This window comes from Abrus precatorius, unplaced genomic scaffold (genome assembly GCF_003935025.1).
Source record: "Abrus precatorius isolate BTA unplaced genomic scaffold, Abrus_2018 Scaffold6, whole genome shotgun sequence".
Taxonomy (NCBI): Eukaryota; Viridiplantae; Streptophyta; class Magnoliopsida; order Fabales; family Fabaceae; genus Abrus; species Abrus precatorius.
In genome coordinates, this window is record NW_020874406.1 from 4,987,917 (window position 1) to 5,009,373 (window position 21,457).

The 21,457-nt window shown below is 30.8% G+C and overlaps 1 protein-coding gene across 1 annotated transcript; it reads right to left on the reverse strand.

Moving 5' to 3' along the window:
* Positions 1–259: 259 nt before the first annotated feature.
* LOC113868998 (probable protein arginine N-methyltransferase 6) lies at positions 260–17,128 on the reverse strand. Its single transcript, XM_027505072.1, has 13 exons — positions 16,867–17,128; positions 16,727–16,792; positions 15,283–15,351; positions 14,532–14,567; positions 11,889–11,954; positions 10,091–10,159; positions 7,433–7,510; positions 6,962–7,040; positions 2,890–2,984; positions 2,120–2,204; positions 1,706–1,902; positions 715–833; positions 260–623 (listed from the first exon to the last, which is right to left on the reverse strand). Exons 1-13 carry the CDS (start codon positions 17,101–17,103, stop codon positions 581–583), a joined length of 1,239 nt encoding a protein of 412 aa, XP_027360873.1. The 5' UTR covers positions 17,104–17,128; the 3' UTR covers positions 260–580.
* Positions 17,129–21,457: the final 4,329 nt, after the last annotated feature.

The window sequence follows — 21,457 nt, forward strand, 5'->3', positions numbered from 1 at the left end:
TTAATTATATATAATAAATGCTCAAATTCAAATCAATGATAAATATATACTCACATTTTCACTTTAAACATCTCAGGATCTAAATCCTCGAATAATTGTCCAACATTGATGAAAACAGAGATCCCATAAAACATTGTAGTTGGGTCTTCAGTATGGACACCAAGCCGAGCAAAGATGCACAACCCTTCGACTTTTACTATACATTGAAATTTATAAAGGTCATGTCCATGCTATAAACTTTTTAACTAACATAAAATAAAATAGACAAGAATATGTAGTTCAAAAATAGTTCAATATATTACACAACTCTGAAAGAAAATTGAAACGAGACAGCCCCACAATAAAGGCTTTAAAATGACAACAATAAACAAATTATAAAAGACAAATCATCCGCCTCAAATAATATAATCAGTATCAAATTACAACAAAATTTCATTTGATTGACCTAACCGTATATGCTAACAAGTTTGTCAGTTGCTCCATTCTAATCTAGCAAGCAGAGATTAGTGGGTTTCAAGAACCAAACTGCTATCTAAGAAAAACGAAGTCAGTAAAGACAATGCTGAAGTACATGAAAAGATCATCTCATAACGGACTCTTTCACATATGATCGACCACCAGAACTGCAACGCCAGGTAACAAAGTCAGATATCCATTGTAAAAAATAAATTACCCTGAAGATATTTCATGGTGAAAGAAATTGTTCTCACTCACGTATACTCAAGGTGAATATTCATAAATCGAGCATTTTCCTTGCTTTGTGACAATGTCACTGAACCTTCAATTAGTTGATCTTGTTCCAGCTCTATCGGATCATAAAAGTATATCATTGTCTGCAAAATGCATCAATAAGATCAAAAGGATGATAATAAAAGCCTAGCATAAATAAAATAAAGGGAATTGTCATGAACTTGTTATTCCAAAAGATAGCTTGAACTCCTATGTCCACATCTCTAACAGGAATAGATGGGAACATATTCAAGGTATGCCTCCACTTTCATTTCATATCTTCCCATGTCCTTCCCCCAACCACAGTTTTCACATCTTCACGAACAATCATCCAACTTCCTTGAATTTAGGAAATTGGAAAGAAGGATGGCATACTTTCCAGTTTACATAACTAACATATTAACAAGTGATGTCATAGCAACATGCTACTACTGGGTGAAATTTGTGTGGGTCACAGTGGACCCAGATTTGTTTAGTAAGACCCGCATAAATTTATCTAATAAAAACTGTGAAAATAGTGTGTTGCTAGCATTGTTCTTCATATAATGGAGTATACTATACCCCAATTTGGTATTCAAAAGAAATTTTTGGTACACTGGAGACTAAAGTGCTTGCGCAGGGGAGCAGGATAGATGACATTAAGGATTAAACCGCTAATATTATTATCACCCTTAAGTCTCAAGGTCTTGACCAGTGCCAATTGAGCTACAAACTCATTGGCTAAAATATATCTAGTATTTTTTCGTGTGATGTGCTTCAATGTAGTTTTGCACATGTGCCACTCGGCAAGGTGATAGGATCTTTGCTGCAATAGTGTGGCAAAAACATATAGCTGGCAGCCAATTAAAGAACTACTTATGAAATGGATACAGAAAAGCAACTGAATATAAGACATCTTATCCATTGTTCTTCTCATATATGCTTAACAACTGACAAAAGACTTGTGCGTTGTACTCATCACTGATAAATACTGCACCTGCTGCCAATGTGTGGGAGGGTCCTCAGGTGCTGTGGACAGGACCAGCGCTTCATTTGGATTTGTTCGCTTTTTTCTCTGACTACCATTCATCTGATGATTGTCGATAAATGAAGCTGACGAATGATAATTGGTTGGTGCTATTGCAGACCCGTTAAATTCAACATCAAACCAAAATGCAAAACCATGTAGTGGTGCTGGAGAAAACAGGAAACATTTAAATCAATGCCATGATATTGCAAGATTTTCATTAAATTCAGAATAATTTGCGAGTAAATTGAATGAAAACAGAGTACTGTGTAAACTTCCAAGCCAACATGAAGATGATGGAAACAAGCTCAAATATTAGTAGCAAGCAAGCGATTCAGATATCAATACAACAGTGAAAAAGAAGAACAGACAAAAGGAGGTTACCTCGCATCATAGAATTGAACTTAAACTTGGTTGTTACAGATTCTAACTCATGGTTGGTAACAGAATAACAATCAATATATTTCACCTGTTACAGTAAATGATCAATTTCTTCAGAAATGATACTGAATACGAAAATAATATATTATTAAGGATAAAATGGAAAAAATGAAGTTAATTAAAAAAAATAAGCTGATAGCTTTTAATAATAAGCCCCAAACTTTTGCTTGTCTTAAATAAGCTATAAGTTACTTCCTTTACAGAAAAATTAATCAAAGATCATAAGCTAATTTTCTGAACCAAACAAGAATCAACAGTATTTTTTAATTTTATATATATATATATATATATATATATATATATATATATATATATAATCCAAACACATATTTAATTAAGTGCTTATTTAATAAGCTCTTTTTACACAAGGGACTATCCCATAAATCTGACCATAAGATTTTTTAGAATAAGCTTAAAAGAACTCATTTTAATAAGTTATATTGAGAAGCTTATTAAAATAAGTTAAAAATAGCTATGAGAGCTATAAGCTATTTCCATAACCTCTTCCAAACGTCCCGTAAGAAAGAAAGGAGATAGAAATACAAGAGGAAAATACTCTATATTATGAAAAAGTTAACCAAACCTTTCTTCAAACCAAAACCAAAGCAGAAAACATACTTAAAGTATAACCTATACAAGTATGTTATTCAGCATCTTACAGTTATGAAGAGAAGTCAAACCATAGACAGTGACAATAACACTGGTGGACTTACCACGTGTGGCCATGTCAAAACATTTTCACCAGTTATTGTCTCAACAGAAGGTTCTTCAAATGCACATTGTTTAGCTAATGATAGCATGGCAGACACTGCAACAAAAAGCAGCATTAAAATGTGACAAGGCAACCAATAGATGAAAGGAAATAGGATATTTACAGACTCTTCTACCTAGTAATAGTATATATACCTTAACAAATGTTCAACATACATAATTGTAAGTTAGATCCATCATTTGACATCTCGCAGAAACTAGGTTTTTCATTTTGCTAGGGAGAGACACCTCATCACTTTAGGAGCAAAGTTTCAAGGTTGCAAATTGATTTTTTCTTGGTGAAGAATCTAGATAAAGGAATTTGTAAGGATTGTAAAGTAATTCCAAGAGAGAACCTTATTACACAAAAAAGGGTCTTTGTCTTTGATGTTCGTTTTAAGACTGGTAAATAGAGAGTTCAACAAATTATTGTTCCAAAAATTAAATGGTGGATACTTAAAGGTGAGACAGAATTGGACTTTCAAAAGCAGCTAGTAAAAGAGGATAGTTGGACGACTCAAGGTAATATTACAAGCTATGAAGGTCAGGAAATTTGCCAAGAAAATTTTAGGTAAATCTAGAGGTTTTGGATCAAAAGACAAGGAATCATGGTGGTTAAATTAAAGTGTAAAAGAAAAGATTAGAGAGAATAGAATGTGTTTTAAAACTTTGCATATATGCAACAATGATGAAAATTGAGCAAGGTATCAAAATGCAAGAACTGAGACATGAAAAGCAGTGAGAGAAAGATTTATATGCTTTCCAAATGTAAAGAATGAAAATCTCGAGATTTGAATCAAGTTAGATGTATTAAGGATGAAAAAGGAAAAATTTTGGTTTCTAATCAAGGCATCAAAGGCAGATGGAAGAAATATTTCTATAAACCTTTTAATGATGGACAAGGAACAAATAGAAATATAGCAAGATTACATGTGCAAACAAATGATCTAAATTTCACATATTACCATAGAATTCAAGTTGAAAAAATAAAAGAAACTCTTAAGAGGATCAACAATGGTAAAGCGGTTGGCCCTAATATCTCTGTAGAAGTTTGGAAAAGTTTAGGAAAATAAAGACTTGAGTGACTCACAAAGCTCTTTAATGAGATTTTGAAATCTAAAATATGTCAAATGAATGGAGAAGAGTACTTTGATTCTTATATACAAGAGTAAGGCTGATGTCAAAAATTGTGCAAGTTATAGAGGGAATAAACTTGAGTCACACTGTGAAGTTGTAGGAAAAGGTGATTGAACATGAGATTGCAAAAAGTTAATTTGATTTTATGTCTAGGTCTACGACAAAAGCTACACATCTTTTACAAAAGATGATGGAAAAGTATCGTTACAACGAAAATGACTTAATATAATTTTTATCAACTTGGAAAAAACATGATTGAGTACAAAGTGAAGTGTTACAGAAGGCTTTAGAAAAAGGAAAGGGGTCCATGTAGCATCAAGACTTGTATGAGAGGCTAACTATGTGTGTGACACACTTCTAGAAACGTATCTAAGGACTTTTCAATAAGGATAGGTTTACATCAAAGCTCCACTTTGAGTTCTTGTTTAATTTAATCTTAAAAGTGCTTACAATTGATATACAAAATATTATCCCTCAGTGTATGATCCCTACAAATGATATAAATTGTTTGTGATCATAAAGTACCTATCAAATTGAAAAGAAAGTTATACTGCATTGCAATACGACCAATTATTTTATATAATAGTGAATGTTAGGCCTTAAACAAACAATACAAGAATAAAGTAAGAGTGACAAAAATGAAAATGTTAAGGTGAATAAGTGGTCATACAAGAAAGGACAAGATAAAAAATGATAATTTACGAGAGTATATTGAAGCAGCACAAAAAATGAATGGAAATCATTTAAGGTGGTTTGGTCACATGTAGAGAAGACCTGTGAAGGCACCAATACCAATAAGGAGAGTGGATTGCATAACATTTAGTCAGGTAAAAAAAAGTCTAGGGAGACTCAAGAACTTTAAATGAAGTTATTAAAAGAGCCATTTTGATTAACCAGATTTATGAAAATTTGATTTTTAACCGAGTTCAATGGCATCCATGTGATCCATGTAGCCAACCATATTTAGTAGGACAAGGCTAGATTGTTGTATTTATATGCATATACCATATATTATATTGCTTAAATTATTTAATTTGTATATAAAATTTTCAAATAGTGGTCATCTCACTATAGGCTATCCCACTATAGCATTTTTAGTGTCAACCATTATGCACCACTATCCGAGATTGATAATCATTGTTAAGATGAGAAAGCATTTCCAATGCCTTATATTTGCACATACAATGGTAAGAATTTTGCCAACAGTTTCAAACTGGAAAAGGAAAAACAATAATAAAAATTAATTCCTAGATCTGGCAAAATGGTAAGAAATTAATATAAGGATGAGTAATTGAAAGACAAGCATTTTGTGGTCATAGCTGTGTTTGCAGCCCAAACTGCAGCTTTTCACAGTGGTATTGCGCTGCTATAGATAAAAATGCCAACTTTCCCTTTTAACCCTCAAAATGTAACAGTTTTCAGGGTTTTAAAGGGTAAAATAGACTTCTCATCTTTCAGAAATAAGCTAACTTTCCTTTCTTGCCCACAAGAAGACACAGTTTTGAGGGGGTAAAATAGTCTTCTTCCCACTTTTCAGATTACATGACCTAACCCACTCCTCTCCCCACGTTTTCCTACACCCCCATCTCTATTCAACCCTCCCTCCTCTTATCTCTATCTCTGTTCTGCTCTTCTGCTTCACTATTATCTCCAGAGGAGCCACCCATCTCCAACAACTTCTCCAGCAAAATCTACCTCCTTTCTTCTCTCTATTCTTTGGTTGTGCAGTCCTTCTGTGGTGTTCTCTGTTGTTTCTTCTAAGCAACAGTGGCAGCTAGCAATGGCATCATCTAATTTATTTACTTGTATATTTTGCCTAAGACTGATGTCTTTTGTTGATAACTATTCATATGTTTTGGATTATGTATATAAAAAAAAAATTAAGATAGTGGTTATCCCACTGGCATTTTGAGCTGTCCACTACACACCACTATCTCGGGTTAATTACCATGAGCAAAACAAAAACTAAAAATCATGGCAGGAGAGCCATCCAATACAGAGTTACAGACGATTGAAGAAAAAGAAAACCTAAAAAAACATAGCTCAACTACATAAATTGAGAAGCATACAACTCTATCCTTCAAAAAGAGGAAATGGAAGAAATTCATCCTGGAAAGTTGTGGCATTATGCTCTATTGAAACACAAACAGACAAAAACAACTCCAAAACAAAAATTACACATAACAGAAAATCTCAAAAAAACCCTACCATTTCTGTTAAAAGGTACACATGGCATAAATAATCAGTCCCTGTATAATGATTTCAAGGGAAAAAATAGAATAATCTAATATGGACAATGAAAAGATATTTTATGACGATCATAAACAACAACCAAGTCTTATTCCACTGAGTGAGGTTCAGCTAAATGGACCAAAAATTACATATTGCAGGACCAAAAAGTTAAACTGCAGCGTTGATTTCTAGAAGTATTTTATTATTCATTATGAAGAGTTCATTCACAAAGAAAGTAAATAAAATATGCACATCTAGCTCTAGCTTCAATTTTAAGTGTGCCCAAAGTACATTGTGGGTTTGTTTGGCGATTATGATAAGTAACTTATCATATCCTATTTATTTCCAATGTTTGTTGAACTAATAAAATATGATAGTTTACCTTGCTCAGTTATTCTATCCTATCTTGATAATTCAAAATTATCCTTTACTTTCATACTCAAACGTTGGATGGGATAATATAATGCTTTCTGCTTTATTACCCTAGTAGCAATCATCAAACATAGGATAAGATAGAGTGTATCATACTCTTACCATATCATATCCTTATTGAACTCTCATATCCTATCCTTTATATCCTATCCTGTCTACCAAACATTACCCTATTGGTTTGGAAATCTTCATACAATTTAATATGTCCTATAAGCTACCAAGTAGAGCACTCACTATCAATTCCATAAACATTGCGCCAAAAGTCAACGCTTTCACTGTATCTGTCAGGATGTGTGACAGGAGCCATGTACAACTGGAGAAAAGAACAAGATGAGGTCAGCATTTTCTGTTTTGAAACCAAAAGGTCAAATCAGTGCTTGTTTGGTTTTCAGTTTTTCAATTCGAATTTAGAATCAATTCTTAAAAATCAAATCAATGGTCAGAGATAAACATGCACTACTTCCAAGACATGTTTAATGGCATAGATTATTTTCTCCTTTAGCTGAAATCATTCTAACCAAAGCCAACAGTAAAACAAACATATCCCCAAGCAATTCTAGGATCCAAGCATAAAAAATCATAGAACCAATTATGAAGCCACTTTAGGCAGGGCTTCTACAAGACAAAAGAACCTGCAGAATAGGTATTCCCAATATTAAAAACAACAAATAACATATCTACACATAAGCAAAAATACATAGATACCGTTGCACTTGAAGGAAGAATAAGACCACCAGGTTTGAGCCAGCGATCTCTAGCAGTAATAACACTCCCAAGCATGCTCTACAAAGAAAGAAAATACTTCAAACCAATATAATTTGTTTTAAAAAAAAATGCATATTTTACTGTTAGAAGCTGGGAAACTGAAGTTCATGTTGATGTCTAACTATCATTTAGACTGGGGCAAACTTGTGTTGAAACTGAAGCAGTCACCCTTCCCTAACCCTAACCAAAAAATAAAAAAGGGGAAGAAATAAAAGAAGGAAAAATTCTTAATGTCCTTTAATATTTTGGTTACTACACTAAAAATAAGACAGAATGTCAATAAATTACAAATATTGTTTTTATGCTTCCATAGATGCTAACTGTTTAGAATTAGGATTCAATTTGGTAAGATATGGGACTTGAGTCCCACATTGGAAGTGTGGGATTTATAAGGCCTTGGGCTTATCTACCTCATAGATGTTATGCCTTAGACTCTTTCTTCGACAAACCTAACTACTTATATGAATGTGAAATCAAATGATAACTTCCAATGTTGAAAAAACCAGACCAAACCAACTAAATTGTCAGGAAAGTCAGTGAACCAGTCAGATGTCTAGTCCATTCAAAACCCAACAAAAAAAAGGATGATCATAAAACTGGTCAAACCAGTCCAAAATCAGTGAAGAACAAACATGTGAGAACAGGTTTCAACTGACTATTTTTGCTTTCCCAATTGTTTAATTTTCATTTTTTTTCAACCAAATATAATTTTCTAGCCAAATGAAGGCTCATAATAATGTTATATAGCATCTTAATTTTGTTTTCTAATCTTACAGGATACGACCATTTTCTATAAATTAAAAAGTTTACTATATTTTCCTACAATTCGTGTTAGTTTTTATTACATATTATATATGTGTGTGTGTGTGTGTGTTATTGATTCAACCACTGTCACACTAGTAAACCATGAACTTTTACTGGTTCAATGATCCTTCCACTTTTTTGAAACATTGTAAACTTCTCTTGGCTTTTTCTGTCTTTATCTTCTTTTTTTCATTCTTTCCATTTCTTTTAAAGCCAGGATATAACAAGTTATAAGTTTTATTAAAGATCAAATAACAAGTAACAACAATAAATTAGTCCTTTGTAAACTTCTCTGTTCATGTTACAGAGCAGTATTTCCCTTGTAAAGGAGATTTTCTCCTATTTTCAGAATTAATTTCAGTCCCTATCAAAAGAAAACGTTACAATGAAATAATCACAGAATATTGGACAATGAAATCATTGAATGAGCAACCCAAATTAAGCAAATAAATTATTGCAAGTGAAAAAGCAACAGTTGCTTCAGCTTGAAAAGTCTTGCACTGTGCTCAAACCAAATGCATAAAGTCATTTCCTATTGTACTCAAAGATTTAAAATAAATAAATAAGTAAAAGCCATTTCCTATTCTACTAAGCTAAGATGAGAAATTAAACCCATCTACTTTCCACTCCAAGAATGTTGTGGGACTAATTAACATTTTCTTTTGTTTCTAGACACAGCTGAAATTCAAAAACTCCAAAGAATCTACACTGAACATACACCAAGCACCTCAGGGTGGCATGCAAATGTAAATCTTGGCATCTCAAATTAATGCCAAAATAGGGCTTAATTAGTATTTCACCCAACCCAATTTCAGATATACTGGTTTTGGGGTCAACAAGCTAGTTAATAGCATAATATAAATAAATATTTATAAACATATATGTGTCATGTATAAAAAATTGTACTCAAATCAGGCTTCAAGCATGAATTTTCAATTTTAACTTTCATTCTACTCCTATTTGGCTTTGAATTATTCAAATTTGAAAATGAATCAAACTCAAATATGTCAACTGCTCAATTTGATTTGACTTTGATCATGCCTCTACAGTTACCTCACTACATAAATTTGATGACATCTTTGGCTTTGAAACTGTTTAAACACTAAAACCACATTTCAATATAGTATTACAAGCAATTTCAAGACATGCCATACGTCATTAGCATTAATCAATAATCATGTCAACCATCACAGTCCGATTGAAAATATGAGCTTGGGAGGTGTCCTTGCTCTCCAACAATGTGTCTCTCTCTCTATGTGTTCATGTAAAATGAGTCATAGCCATTTGTTACTGTTGTTGCATTATTGCATAGTTAAAAATCATTTACTAAGTACAACAGCAATATGAAGTTCCGAGAAAAAGAAGATTTGGTTTATCTGTTTTCTCGTACAAACCCATAACTTCTAAATAAAGTTCAACAATAAACTTGTGGTCTATTGAATTATATACTTGGGCCATTTTGTCTTTTCGAACAATCATGCCGTCAAATGACCAATTCATTTTTTTTATTAGTCAATCATTGGAACACATAGGACCTAGACTCACAATATGAGAAGTCAATTTTCTTTTAAATTGTCCACAACAAAATTACAGGATTTTCCAAATTTATCTTTCTGAAAGTGATGATCTAAAATTAGTTTTCATTAAAATAATTTCAATTAAGTTATTCAAATATCACCAGCCTCAAAAGTTAATTTATGGTTTTATTCTGCTGATTTCAAGAAAAAATGTTTTAGCTTTGAACATTCAAAAATATACATTTAACCAAACAACCAGGAAATTCCTAATCAACACCTCATATAGAAGCATGTAGCCCATCCATTCAGAAATTATAACATCCACCTCTTCATCAATTTCAACATCCTGCAAAAATCATAACCTTAAGGTAAACATAAAATCATAAAGTTTGTTCATAGTAACAAATATAAAGTTGAAAAAGGAAAAATTATACAAATTATAAAGTAGAATCTGCTAGAATATACATATACATACACCTAAACAAAAATATTAGAGATATTTTGTTAAACAGAAAAGAGAAGCTACAATGGAAGGTGGATTATCTGTTGTAAACCTAGGGAGAACCACACCAAAGCAGCTAGTCATTAGCCATTGTGGAAGAACCCAAGGGCATATAAACCCCAGATCATACGTATGGTGTGGGACAGTGATAAAAGATGATAAAACCAAAGCAAATCACAAACTGGGGCAGTGAAAATATACCAAGAAGTGGCTCTTGTGACAGGAATAAATAGAGTTGTGGTACAGAATGAAAAGAAAAGAAACAAAGAGAGCCATTCAAGGGAGGAAAGAAACAGCAGGCAATGATAATTTTTTTAATCTTTTGAGTTTCAAGGACATTTTTTGAGAGAAATTGGAGCAAACTTTCTCAAGGGGTTTAACTGCAAAGAGTCCAGCTTCTCATCCCTTTTCTCTTCTTTAATTTTTATTGTTCTTATCATGGAGTAAATTTTTATCTCAATGATAGGGGGCTAGATGTATTCCCAACCAATTTATGTAAATTCTAAAAAGTATTTGCTTTTCAAATTTATTGAACAACTTGAATCTGAATAACTGATACCAACTTGAATCTGAATAATAGGTATTATTATGATATAAGCTCTGTATATTATTTATATACATCAGGATAGCAAACTAATAAACATAAACTAACAGACTAACTAAAATAGTTCTGATAAAAAACCATAACTGAAACACAAACTGTTGTTATCTAATAATAATAACATCTTAACAGAACATAATGTTCATTTGTTATTAACCTATATTGCTCATGACTACTTGATCAAAATCCAATTTATTTGCTTGGTATAATAAAGATCAAGAGGTGAAACTATGTCTCAGCATCATACAACACATTCCAAAAATTAATTAATTGGACAGTAAAGAGAAGCAAAACATGATTTACGTGGTTAATTTTAAGTTTTTGGAACACTTGTAAAACAACATTTCATAGATCTTCATGCATCTTTAATTTATTTAAATTCACATAAAAAATTGTTGAACTAATAGATATGAGATTAGTAAGATATTTTATCAGATAGGAAATTTGGTTATTGACATATTGTATGAGTTATGAAAAGAAAATAAATGCATAAAGCAGATTAATATGCTTGGTGTTTTTCATTGATTTGTATTATGAAGAAATCTAAGACCCTAACCTATCAATTAAGTAGTTTTGTAAATTAAATTTTTTATTTTTTTTTGTTATTATATGATATATCATTACATTTTGCCAAATTTAGCCTAAAGTTCAATTAACACTTGAGATTGAGTCAAAAAAAATAGTTTTGAATTAAATTTTTGTGAGATTGACACGCTACCTTTTGAAAGATCATCAAATTGACTTCAACTCCTTGAAAATGGAGAACTGGGACTCATACAAATTACAGCATTTGTAGCTATGGTATTACTATTAATGGACAGATATCTAACTCTTTAAAAAGATATATTTAATAGGTACTAATTAATATTATAAGACATACTACTAATTTAAATAATATTTAGTAGGTAATTATGGTACAAACTACAGCATGTTTGAAAGATTGAGAAGCACATATCATTCAGAGGAGCCTACCTCAACTCGTCCATGCAATACAACAACAACATCAGACAAGTTATTTGCTTTCACAACTTCATTTGCCTGCATGCAAAAATAATAATAACAACTAGATGAAACCTTAAAGCTTATAGAAAGAAACAAAAGAACCAAACTCTTTGTTCTCTTATTCCCACAAGAAAAGATGAAATTCAACAGCACAAGACCAATTACTAACATGTAGACAACAGAACAAGAAATGAAAAAAAGAATACGTAGACAACCACTGAGAATAATCTTACAACTGGTATTACATAATTTTAGATGTTGAGCAAATACCAATCAAACTGCAAGTACAAATATAGGTAACAAATCATAAAATTTACAGCTATGAACAAAATTATCAAGCCATTAGGGGGCTGGGTGATGATGATAGGCCCCCAGGAAGACCAATCTTATGTTGACTCAGACAGAAAAAAATATGTTTTTCCCATCCAGAAAAGTGGAAAGGAGTGCAAGGAAATCACTTGCAATAAGATATAGTGTCCCTAAGATAACTAAACTCATTCAGTCAATTAATAATAAAAAGTTCAACACACACACATACAGAGTAACGGGAACTTCTAGGGACATTCATAAAAGAAAACTACACTATTCAAAAATGAGCTATTATAAATTTATATTTCACAACCTCAGGAATATAATGCAGGAGAAAGGGGATAAATTAAAGTTAAAAAATGGATTTCCATGTGGCTGATTGTAGATGAGTATTCTTCATGCTACTGTAAGTCATAACTATGATTCACACTACTACAGCAAGGCTATTGTACATAATATATACGGTACGAGCTACTCATGCTATATTAGCATGAATTGTACTCGTACAGACGATACAATAGCCCATATTGTAATTTGAAACAAAATGTATCCTAGCCATTAGTTCCAAGCCCAAAAACGGTCACTTATATTTGCAAAAGCTCTTTGGGCTTCAAATGTGGACAGAAAATAAGTATCAAAGACTCATTGACCCGTGGTCAGAAGTTTTACAATCTCCTCAAACCCCCCCCCCCCCCCATACGTAGAAAATACATTTTGGCACATAAACATGGGCATGTAAGTAGAAGCTCTACAGAGAAAAATAGACCAAGTGGAAGATATGCCAACCAAAGGGGGTAGAGACCACCAAGTTAGACAAGGCTTGGTTGTGGTTGCAGTCATATAATTAGTTAATTTGGCACTAGTTTTTTGAAAGGGATCAATGTTATCTGGCAGATTATGGCAGAAGCATGGCAGTCATAATAAAATATTATGTGTGTGTGTGTGTGGGTGTGTGTGAAGGAAATCTGATATAAAGAGTTTTACACAATAAATCTAAATATATATAACAATAAAAGTCAAGGAAATAAACAAGTTTAAGCCTCTAACTAAATGTTTTTAAAGTAACAAAACATTTAGACAAAGTAAATAATAAAATTAGACAAAATAAATAATAAAAAAAGAACTAAGTAGCTGGAAACTGAAACCTATAGCAAAACATAGCACTTGGCAGCTAAAAGCAAAAAAAGAAATGGACAATGAGAGCAGAGCAACTTGTCGAACAATAGCAAAACAAAGAGAAAAACACAGTACTTGGCAGAAAATGTAGAACAAGGGTCAAAGAACAGTAGTTTGCCAAAAACACTAGCAGTTAACCGGAAATTCACCAAAGAGTAGTGGGTTGATGGGTTGCACAATACTAAAGGATTAGAGAAAAGAAAGTGCAAAAATGCAGAGGCACGATCAGTTTTTTTAAACCCATTTAAAGGCCTTTTTCAGTTTCGACCCAAAATACCCCCTGATACATGGTTCTGCAGCATTAAAAATTTAGGACACGTTTTGGTTTTCAAAAAATCTCACAATAGCAGCCAAGACACATGCGAAAAGCTGTGATTTCCACTGCTACAGCATCTGCGAGGAAGAACAGAAATGCTGAGGATGACGAAGAGAGAGATCTGAGTCACATGAAAGGAAGAATAAATTTTAGGGTTGAATTTGCAGGTCACTCTGGAGCAGGTCAAGTCAGAGGTCCAACTTGTTTCTTTTCCCTAAAAAACCGTCATTTCCACCATGGCCACTGTTACTGCCATGGCCGCCAGGTGCATAATGGCCTCCATGGCGCCACCCTCATAAACCCGCCATTTTCCGCCATAGTTGTGGCAGTTTGGGCAAAAACCACCAGCATCTGCCATGGCCATTTTTTAACAACACTGTAAGGGGTACTTTTGCAAAATAATGAATTTTGCATCCTATCCATGTTATATCTTCAAGAAAACACCAGATAAGATAATATTACCCAATCAACCAGGTCATGCATAACCAATACTATTTAGAAATCAATCTAACACGGAAGTTAATCCCATAAATAGCTTAACCTATCCTACCCAGCAACCCTTCTCCTATGGTCCTATCCAATTTAATTCTATTTGGTGTGCTAATCTTAGGTTGAGTGCTTCTGAAAAACAGAATTACTTAGGCTTGTATTGCCATAGGTGTATCAACAAAATTCCAACACAATTAGGGCTATATTTCTGTAATAGTGTTGTTTATTGACACAAATAGAAAATTGAGTGCTTTTTAGTTACACACTTGCATTAAAAATAAATGAGGCCTATACTGATGAAAACTATGATCTTTGACAATTACCTGCAGGGCAATGTCACTGGCATCAATTGCATACACCTGGCAAGACAAACATTCCACAATGTCATGCATGTCAAATGTTTTAATGATGCAAAAAATCAAAGTTCAAAACAACTAGATTGAAATCCTAATTTTGAAAAGCAAAACATAAGGCTCAAAGATTACAGTACAACATAGTATTAATCCCAAAGAGAATGACTCAACAAAAGTACCCAAGATCTTCCACAGTTTAAAAATATAAAACAAAAGAAGTTGAGAAAAAAAAATAAGAAATGAAGAAATACAGGGCTTAACTTAACCCATTCATGATATAGCCAGCATCTCCAGTTTATGTAATCAAAAAAACTCAATAAAATTTCATAATAAATCATGTATAACAACAGGGAGCTTAAACAATTAAACACAGAAAAACCAGATATGGTGCGTTTGGTTCAGCTTAGATTGAAGAAATAATAGCTTATTTTTACCAGCTTCATAAGAGAGCTTTTAAAATATATGTGATTATTTCTCAAGATCTAAGCCAAATCAATCATGCTACAATCATGAAGAAAAAATTTAAAATTAATCATTTTCTTTCATTTTAAAAACATCCAAGAACAAAATAACATTGCATGTAAGTTGAAAACTGAAAAAAGGATTTTATGGAAATAAAACAGTTTAGCTTTTGTTTTAAAATATATTTATTATTAAAGCATATAATAACAATCTTTCTTATTAACTAAAGGATACATCAATGTATTTCGAAAGAGCTAACCCGTTTTGCACCAGCCTGAGCACAAAATATAGAAAGGATTCCTGTACCGCATCCAACATCAACCACAACCTGAAGACAGATAATACTTAGGAGAAAAAAAGAGGGAAAAATAGGGGACAGGAAATACAGGAAAAGCCATAAAAAACTTCAATTGGAAACAACTTAATATAACAAGGATTATGCATGAGCATCAATGATTTGATCTTGATCCAAGATGTGGTATATGTACATGTAAAATAAGTATCTTCCATTCATTAACTGAAGAATAACATAACCCCCAACTAGAAGCCCTCCACATGATTTCAGTCCGTCACCTAGTGACCTAGGTCAGTTGAACAAAGTCCTCTCTCTTGGCCAAAAGAGATAACATTTAAGTATGACATAGATGTATCAGATTTGCAATTATAATGATTATTGATCAATCATATTACAAGGATTAATGAATAAAAAGGTAAGGCCAGTGGGAGTAAGAGTCATGTGGGCACAAGGAGGGAAATATGGGGGGGGGGACAGTTTGGGAGAGCGTATGTAGAAACAGATTCTGTTAGTAAAATAGAATAAAAAAGAGAGGAAAGAGTGGGGGTAAGCAAGGTTTGAGCAACGATATATAGGAAGCAGGCCCTTGACATGTCTGCAGTATCACCAGCCTTCTTTTTGTTTTTTTTATTGGCGAGTGTGAGAGCTTTCCACTTATCTATGGGCAAAGCTTGATTTGCTATTGGTACCATCTTACTATCGATAGCAAAAGGTGGTTCCAGTGATAATATTGAATAACATTACTAATCTGTTCCCAGTTTCCTATCAGTAGAATTTTCAGTTCAAGAGATTGGTCAAGTTGGCCAACAGACTAATTATTAAATACTCCAAATATGTTTATGTTAAACCACTAATTCTCTCCCTCAATGTTGCAATAGTCATTTATAACAGAGGCTGAAGTCCGGTTTCGACTTAGGTTTTGCATTTCTTGTAAGTATCATAATAGGATTAGGGTTTTATTTGTATCAGCTACAGGGGTTCAGTCACACAAGTTCAGAGTTTTTTTTATTACTAGTTCTAGAGAGGATTCTGTTACTGGATCAAAGTTAATTGAGGATTACTACTTTTGGGGCTATAATAGCCTGTCCTCTTTGAAGTCTGAGACGGTAAATATGTTGCATTAATTGATAAAGTAGATTTCCAGAGAGTTTTTCCAAAAAAAAATAAAATTATTCCTCTTACATCAAAATATTCTAGAAAATATATATATATACATTTCAAACATGATAAATAAAATTCACATTCGAATGTAGCCAAATCATGGTGAGCATTTGCAGAGTAAATAAAACTATAAACCAAAAAAAAAAAAAAAAAAACCAGCATGCACCGCTAGCAGCTTCTGGCATAATGAAAAAAGAAAAAGTTTAGAAAACGAGTTAAAACGGAATATCTTAGGTTGACAAATAACCTTTCCAGCAATAAAACTGTGATGCTGCATAATTGCTTCTCTATAAGTTTCAGTCCGCACACGATCCTGCACCAAAGCAGGTAGGTTAGAGAGGTGACAAAAGGAAATGAGAAACATTGGAAGAAAAGAAGAGAAGAAACCTTTATCATCTCTTGGTGGATACCAAGGTGAGCGTAGGAATGGAAATAGGCCATGTCGAAGTCAGTGCAAGGAGGTGGATGGTGCTGTTGTTGTTGATCACAAACCCTAAGGTGATTGTGTGTGGAAGCGGAGGCACGTGACCGGCGAGTGGCACGACGGGCTCGCTCTCTGTGACTGTGACCCATTCCCTGTGGCTGCTGCTGATAGCCGTTACTCTCATTCTCCCTCGGAAACATCTTCCTTCCTCTCACCCTTCTCCCCTCAACTACATACTCATATCATTATTTCAATTTATATTACACTTTTCTTCTTTTTTTCTTCAAATCTTAGTCTTAATTCTCATTCCCTTTTTTTTTCACTTATAATAATTCTCATTCTAATTTACCTCTTTTTTTTGTTCCGCCCAGTGGATATGGACCATTTTGTGTATTCAAATTTCAAGCCCCCTTTGGATTGGGTTTAATACTCTTTACTTCTAACAGCCCTCCTTCCGAACATCATTAATGCTATTTATGTGTTATTTTTATTGTTATATTATTTATTTTTTAAGTAAGTATAAATATAAGAAAAATAAACAAGAAATTTGATATTTTTATTTGTAAAAAATAAATATAATTTTAAAATGGTATATAAAATTACGGTGAGAAAATTCGAAGTAAAACAAATGGTTATATCCAAATTTAAGCACTAAAATCAAAACACCATATATATTCTGGCTTTGAAAAGAATTAATATGGGATGAGTTCTTTTCATGCAGAAATTAATAATAATAATAATAATAATTAATTTTTATATTATAAATAAGAAAATTTTATCTAAAAGTGAGACATTTAATAGAATTATTTTTTTACAATCAATCACGAATATTTTTTAATTAAAATTGATTAAGAATAATATGTGAATTGCAATCTCTTATAGTGCAATTAATTTTTTTCTACTTTTTTTTTAATTTTATTATAAATTTTGGGTATAAAATTTTTTATTTAATTTTATGTATTATTTTTTTTATGAATACTCATGTTTATATTCATTTAAAAAATTATTGCTTTATATTTCGTAGTTATAAAATCAAGTTAAAATATTTTTAAAAAAATTATTTTTAAAAATTATTTTATTATATATATAATTATTTTCAAAAATTGATAGCACTTTATTTTAAATATATATATATAGTACATATGGATTAACTAGTAATAATAATAATGAAACAGTCACTTTTTATGGTTTAATGAGTCTTCAAGAGACATTCATAAAGTTCACACAGTTGCACCCACTTTGGTGATGTAGTCAATGCAAAATATTTACCTTCGAGTGCATTGAATACCCCTTTAAGGAGAATAATTATATCATTTCAGTACAAACTTTAAATTGTATAGAGGATGATTAAAAAGTTTTGGCCAAGCTAATCCAAAACATTAAGTAAAAAGTTATAAGAATGTTTTGAAAAAAAGATAATTAAAGAATGGTGTAAGTAAAAAACGAGAGTAAAAACTGAAAGGATGAAATTTGAGTGTTTCAATTATACAACATAGAATAATATTTACATAATAATATAATTAGCATATTTATTATTATTATTTTTCTAACACTCTCCTTTAAATTGAAATAAGTATATTAATTACATGTAAATTATCCTGTGACCCTTCGACAACTTAATAAAACATCTACCAATTTATTGGACTTAACATGGTGATGGGAATGGGAAGTCTCTAGCTAAAATATTCTCCCCAATAAAATTATAATATATGTCAATGTAATTAGTATTTCATTAATAGATAGGCACATGAAGAGAGGTTCGGAGTGGAAGAGGAGTTAGAACCTAGATGGAATTTTATTTAGAATTCATTGATTTTAATAGCATTTTAAAAAATATTAACAACTATTTCAATTTTTTTATCAAATAGGATATTTTTAAAAATAAATTTTTCATCATGGTAAAACAACTTTTTAAATTATCTAAAAACCCTTATCAAACACATTTTATACTTTTATGAAGAAAAAATTGATTCAATAATTATGTAATTTAATATTTTTTAATTTTTAAGATATCATTAAAAAATATTCAGAGCATATGTTTGTTTTTTTAAATAGTTTTCTGTTTTGATTTTTAATTTTTAAAAATAATATTTTAAACAATTTAAAAAATTGTTTTTAAAAGAAAATAAAAATTTTATGTTACCAAAAAAAAAATTATTTTATTTTATTTTTCAAAAGAAAAATTTATTTTTTAAAATAGTTAACAAACAAGCTCTTATACATTACAGATTTAAGAAATTGCACTTGAAAAGAAAATATACTCAAAATTACATTAATTAGAAAAATTATATGGACTAAAATTAAAATACAACGAATCACAATTAAAAAATATGAAGTGTAATAATAGTAATATGACATAAAATATAGTAGAAGGTTAAAAAAAAAGCTACATACTTAGGCTAAAATGTTTTAAAATAACTGTGCAAAAATCTAAAATGATAAAGACAAAATGATGGAAAAATATACTGAGTGATGACTAAATCATTTGTTTCAATCTTTCGAAGGCTTACCTGTACATATTATTATTGAATAGAAAAAAAAAAGTCACCCTAATGTGTGTATTTGACACAAATCAAGCTAATTAGCTTATGGAAAAAATATATATTACAAAGTTATGAGAATAATAAATATATGAGATATAAGAAAATATGTAAACAGATTGTAGGATTAAATACTTAATAAATTACAAGAAACATATTTTAGTATTTTTTATAAAGTATATTTTTTAAAAAAAAACTATAATTATTTTAAAGAAATATATAATTTTAAAAATTTGTAAAAAAATATTTTAATTATTTTATAAAATATATTTAATTTTTTATTCTAATTATGATAATGGCTAATACGAGCTAACATGTCACATATGACTCATCCATGAGTTAACAAAATAACTTATTATAGTAGAGTGTGAAATTATTTTTATATTTCTAATCGTTACAAAATAAGAATACTAGGATTATTAAATATTTAGAATAGTTTCTTTAAAACCTAATTGTCTATAATTTATGAACGGGTACTTTTTGATGGGTACAATTTTCTTGTTTCCTCTTCACACCATATTTTCTTTCTCTTAAACTCATTGTCTTGTTTGTAGGTATCTTTCTCTCACTAAACCCTAATTCTTTGAGAAATACAACATTATATTCTCATTAATACTAATTATATCATAACTTTTTCCTTTCTTTTTACGGTAAAAGACCTTTAAATTAGCATGCTTAACACAATAAGCTCTAAGATTAAACCTAGTCTTATTTAATCACTACCATTGTAAAAAAAATATCTTTGCCACCTTACACTTGGTGTGAAGTAACTTATTGCACATATTATAGTTGATGTTTCTAACTAAAGCTAATTAGATTTGAAGAAATCATAGAGATATACATACTTTAATTCTCTTTCTTTGCATTATTATTAATTACATCCCTTTTATAATAATCACAAAGACTGTTGTAGGGATGTTTTTAACAAACTAAACTATGTTTCTTATGGAGTGAAGGTTTTGTATCAAAGCAATGTGCCTAAACAAATCCAATAAATCTTATTAATGGATTGATCCTTTTCTTTCTTTCATAAATCCATTAAATGAAAATATAGTAACATCCTCATGTAGGTATGATTTAAAAATATATAAATATAGAAAATTTTAGAATCCTAAGGTAAAAGACATGATATATGAGCTATGATCTCCTAAAATTATTGTAGCGAGTGTTAGAGCTTACAAGCATTGATATTTAAGTGGATCTATGATAAAATATCCTAACCAACTATACATTGAGTTGTTGATGGCCTTTAGACGTTGGCGCTTAGATTTGGATGAAAAATAATTGTTGCAACTAAAAGGAGTTACTAATAATGCTTGAGAATATTTATTGAAAATAAAAATAAAGGTTTATTTTTTTTATGCGTATATATATTTTCTGAATTATTCCTTATAAATATGTTCAAAAAGAAATATCATATATTTTTTTGGGGTTCTACAATACAATGTGCTTTCTTAACATGTCTTGTAGATGAGAAGAGGTTTATTTTACATAAGTTTATTAAAGAATTATATGATTTTTATTTTTAATTGATATTTTTTACCATTGTTAACTTATAACAAAAAATATTATAAAGATGTTATTAATGCTAATTTTTAGTGACTAAATTGGCTATTGTTGAAGAGTTAGGTAAATAAATATGTTGAGCTTAAAAAAGAGTTAACAAATAATTAATTACTATGTATAGAATAATATAATTATAGTCTATGTTAATGTGTTGCATGTTTTTTGTTATTAAAGTATTTTATAATAAGCTAACATTAAAATTTTTGGATGAGATCTTGTTTTTACTATGTTCTACATGTTTATTCCTAAGGATTTGTGCAAGACAATAAGAATGAGTAACTATGTCCATTTATGTTTGGAGTTTGTTGACTTGACAATAATTAATTTAAAATAATTTCAAGAAATTGATATTGTTGTTATAAATTTAATATCTTGATGAAATATTTTTTTACGACTTGGAATTAGGTAATGAAGTATAAAAAGTGTCCAAAAGTCAGTAATATATGAC

Excerpts from the sequence above, each read along its gene's own strand:
- LOC113868998 (XM_027505072.1), bottom strand. The coding sequence starts at position 17,103 with ATGTTTCCGAGGGAGAATGAGAGTAACGGCTATCAGCAGCAGCCACAG. Across the intron at positions 14,568-15,282 it reads CTCAGGCTGGTGCAAAACGG|GTGTATGCAATTGATGCCAG; the intron begins GTTAGCTCTTTC and ends TTGTCTTGCCAG. Across the intron at positions 1,903-2,119 it reads GTTCAATTCTATGATGCGAG|CACCACTACATGGTTTTGCA; the intron begins GTAACCTCCTTT and ends TGTTTTCTCCAG.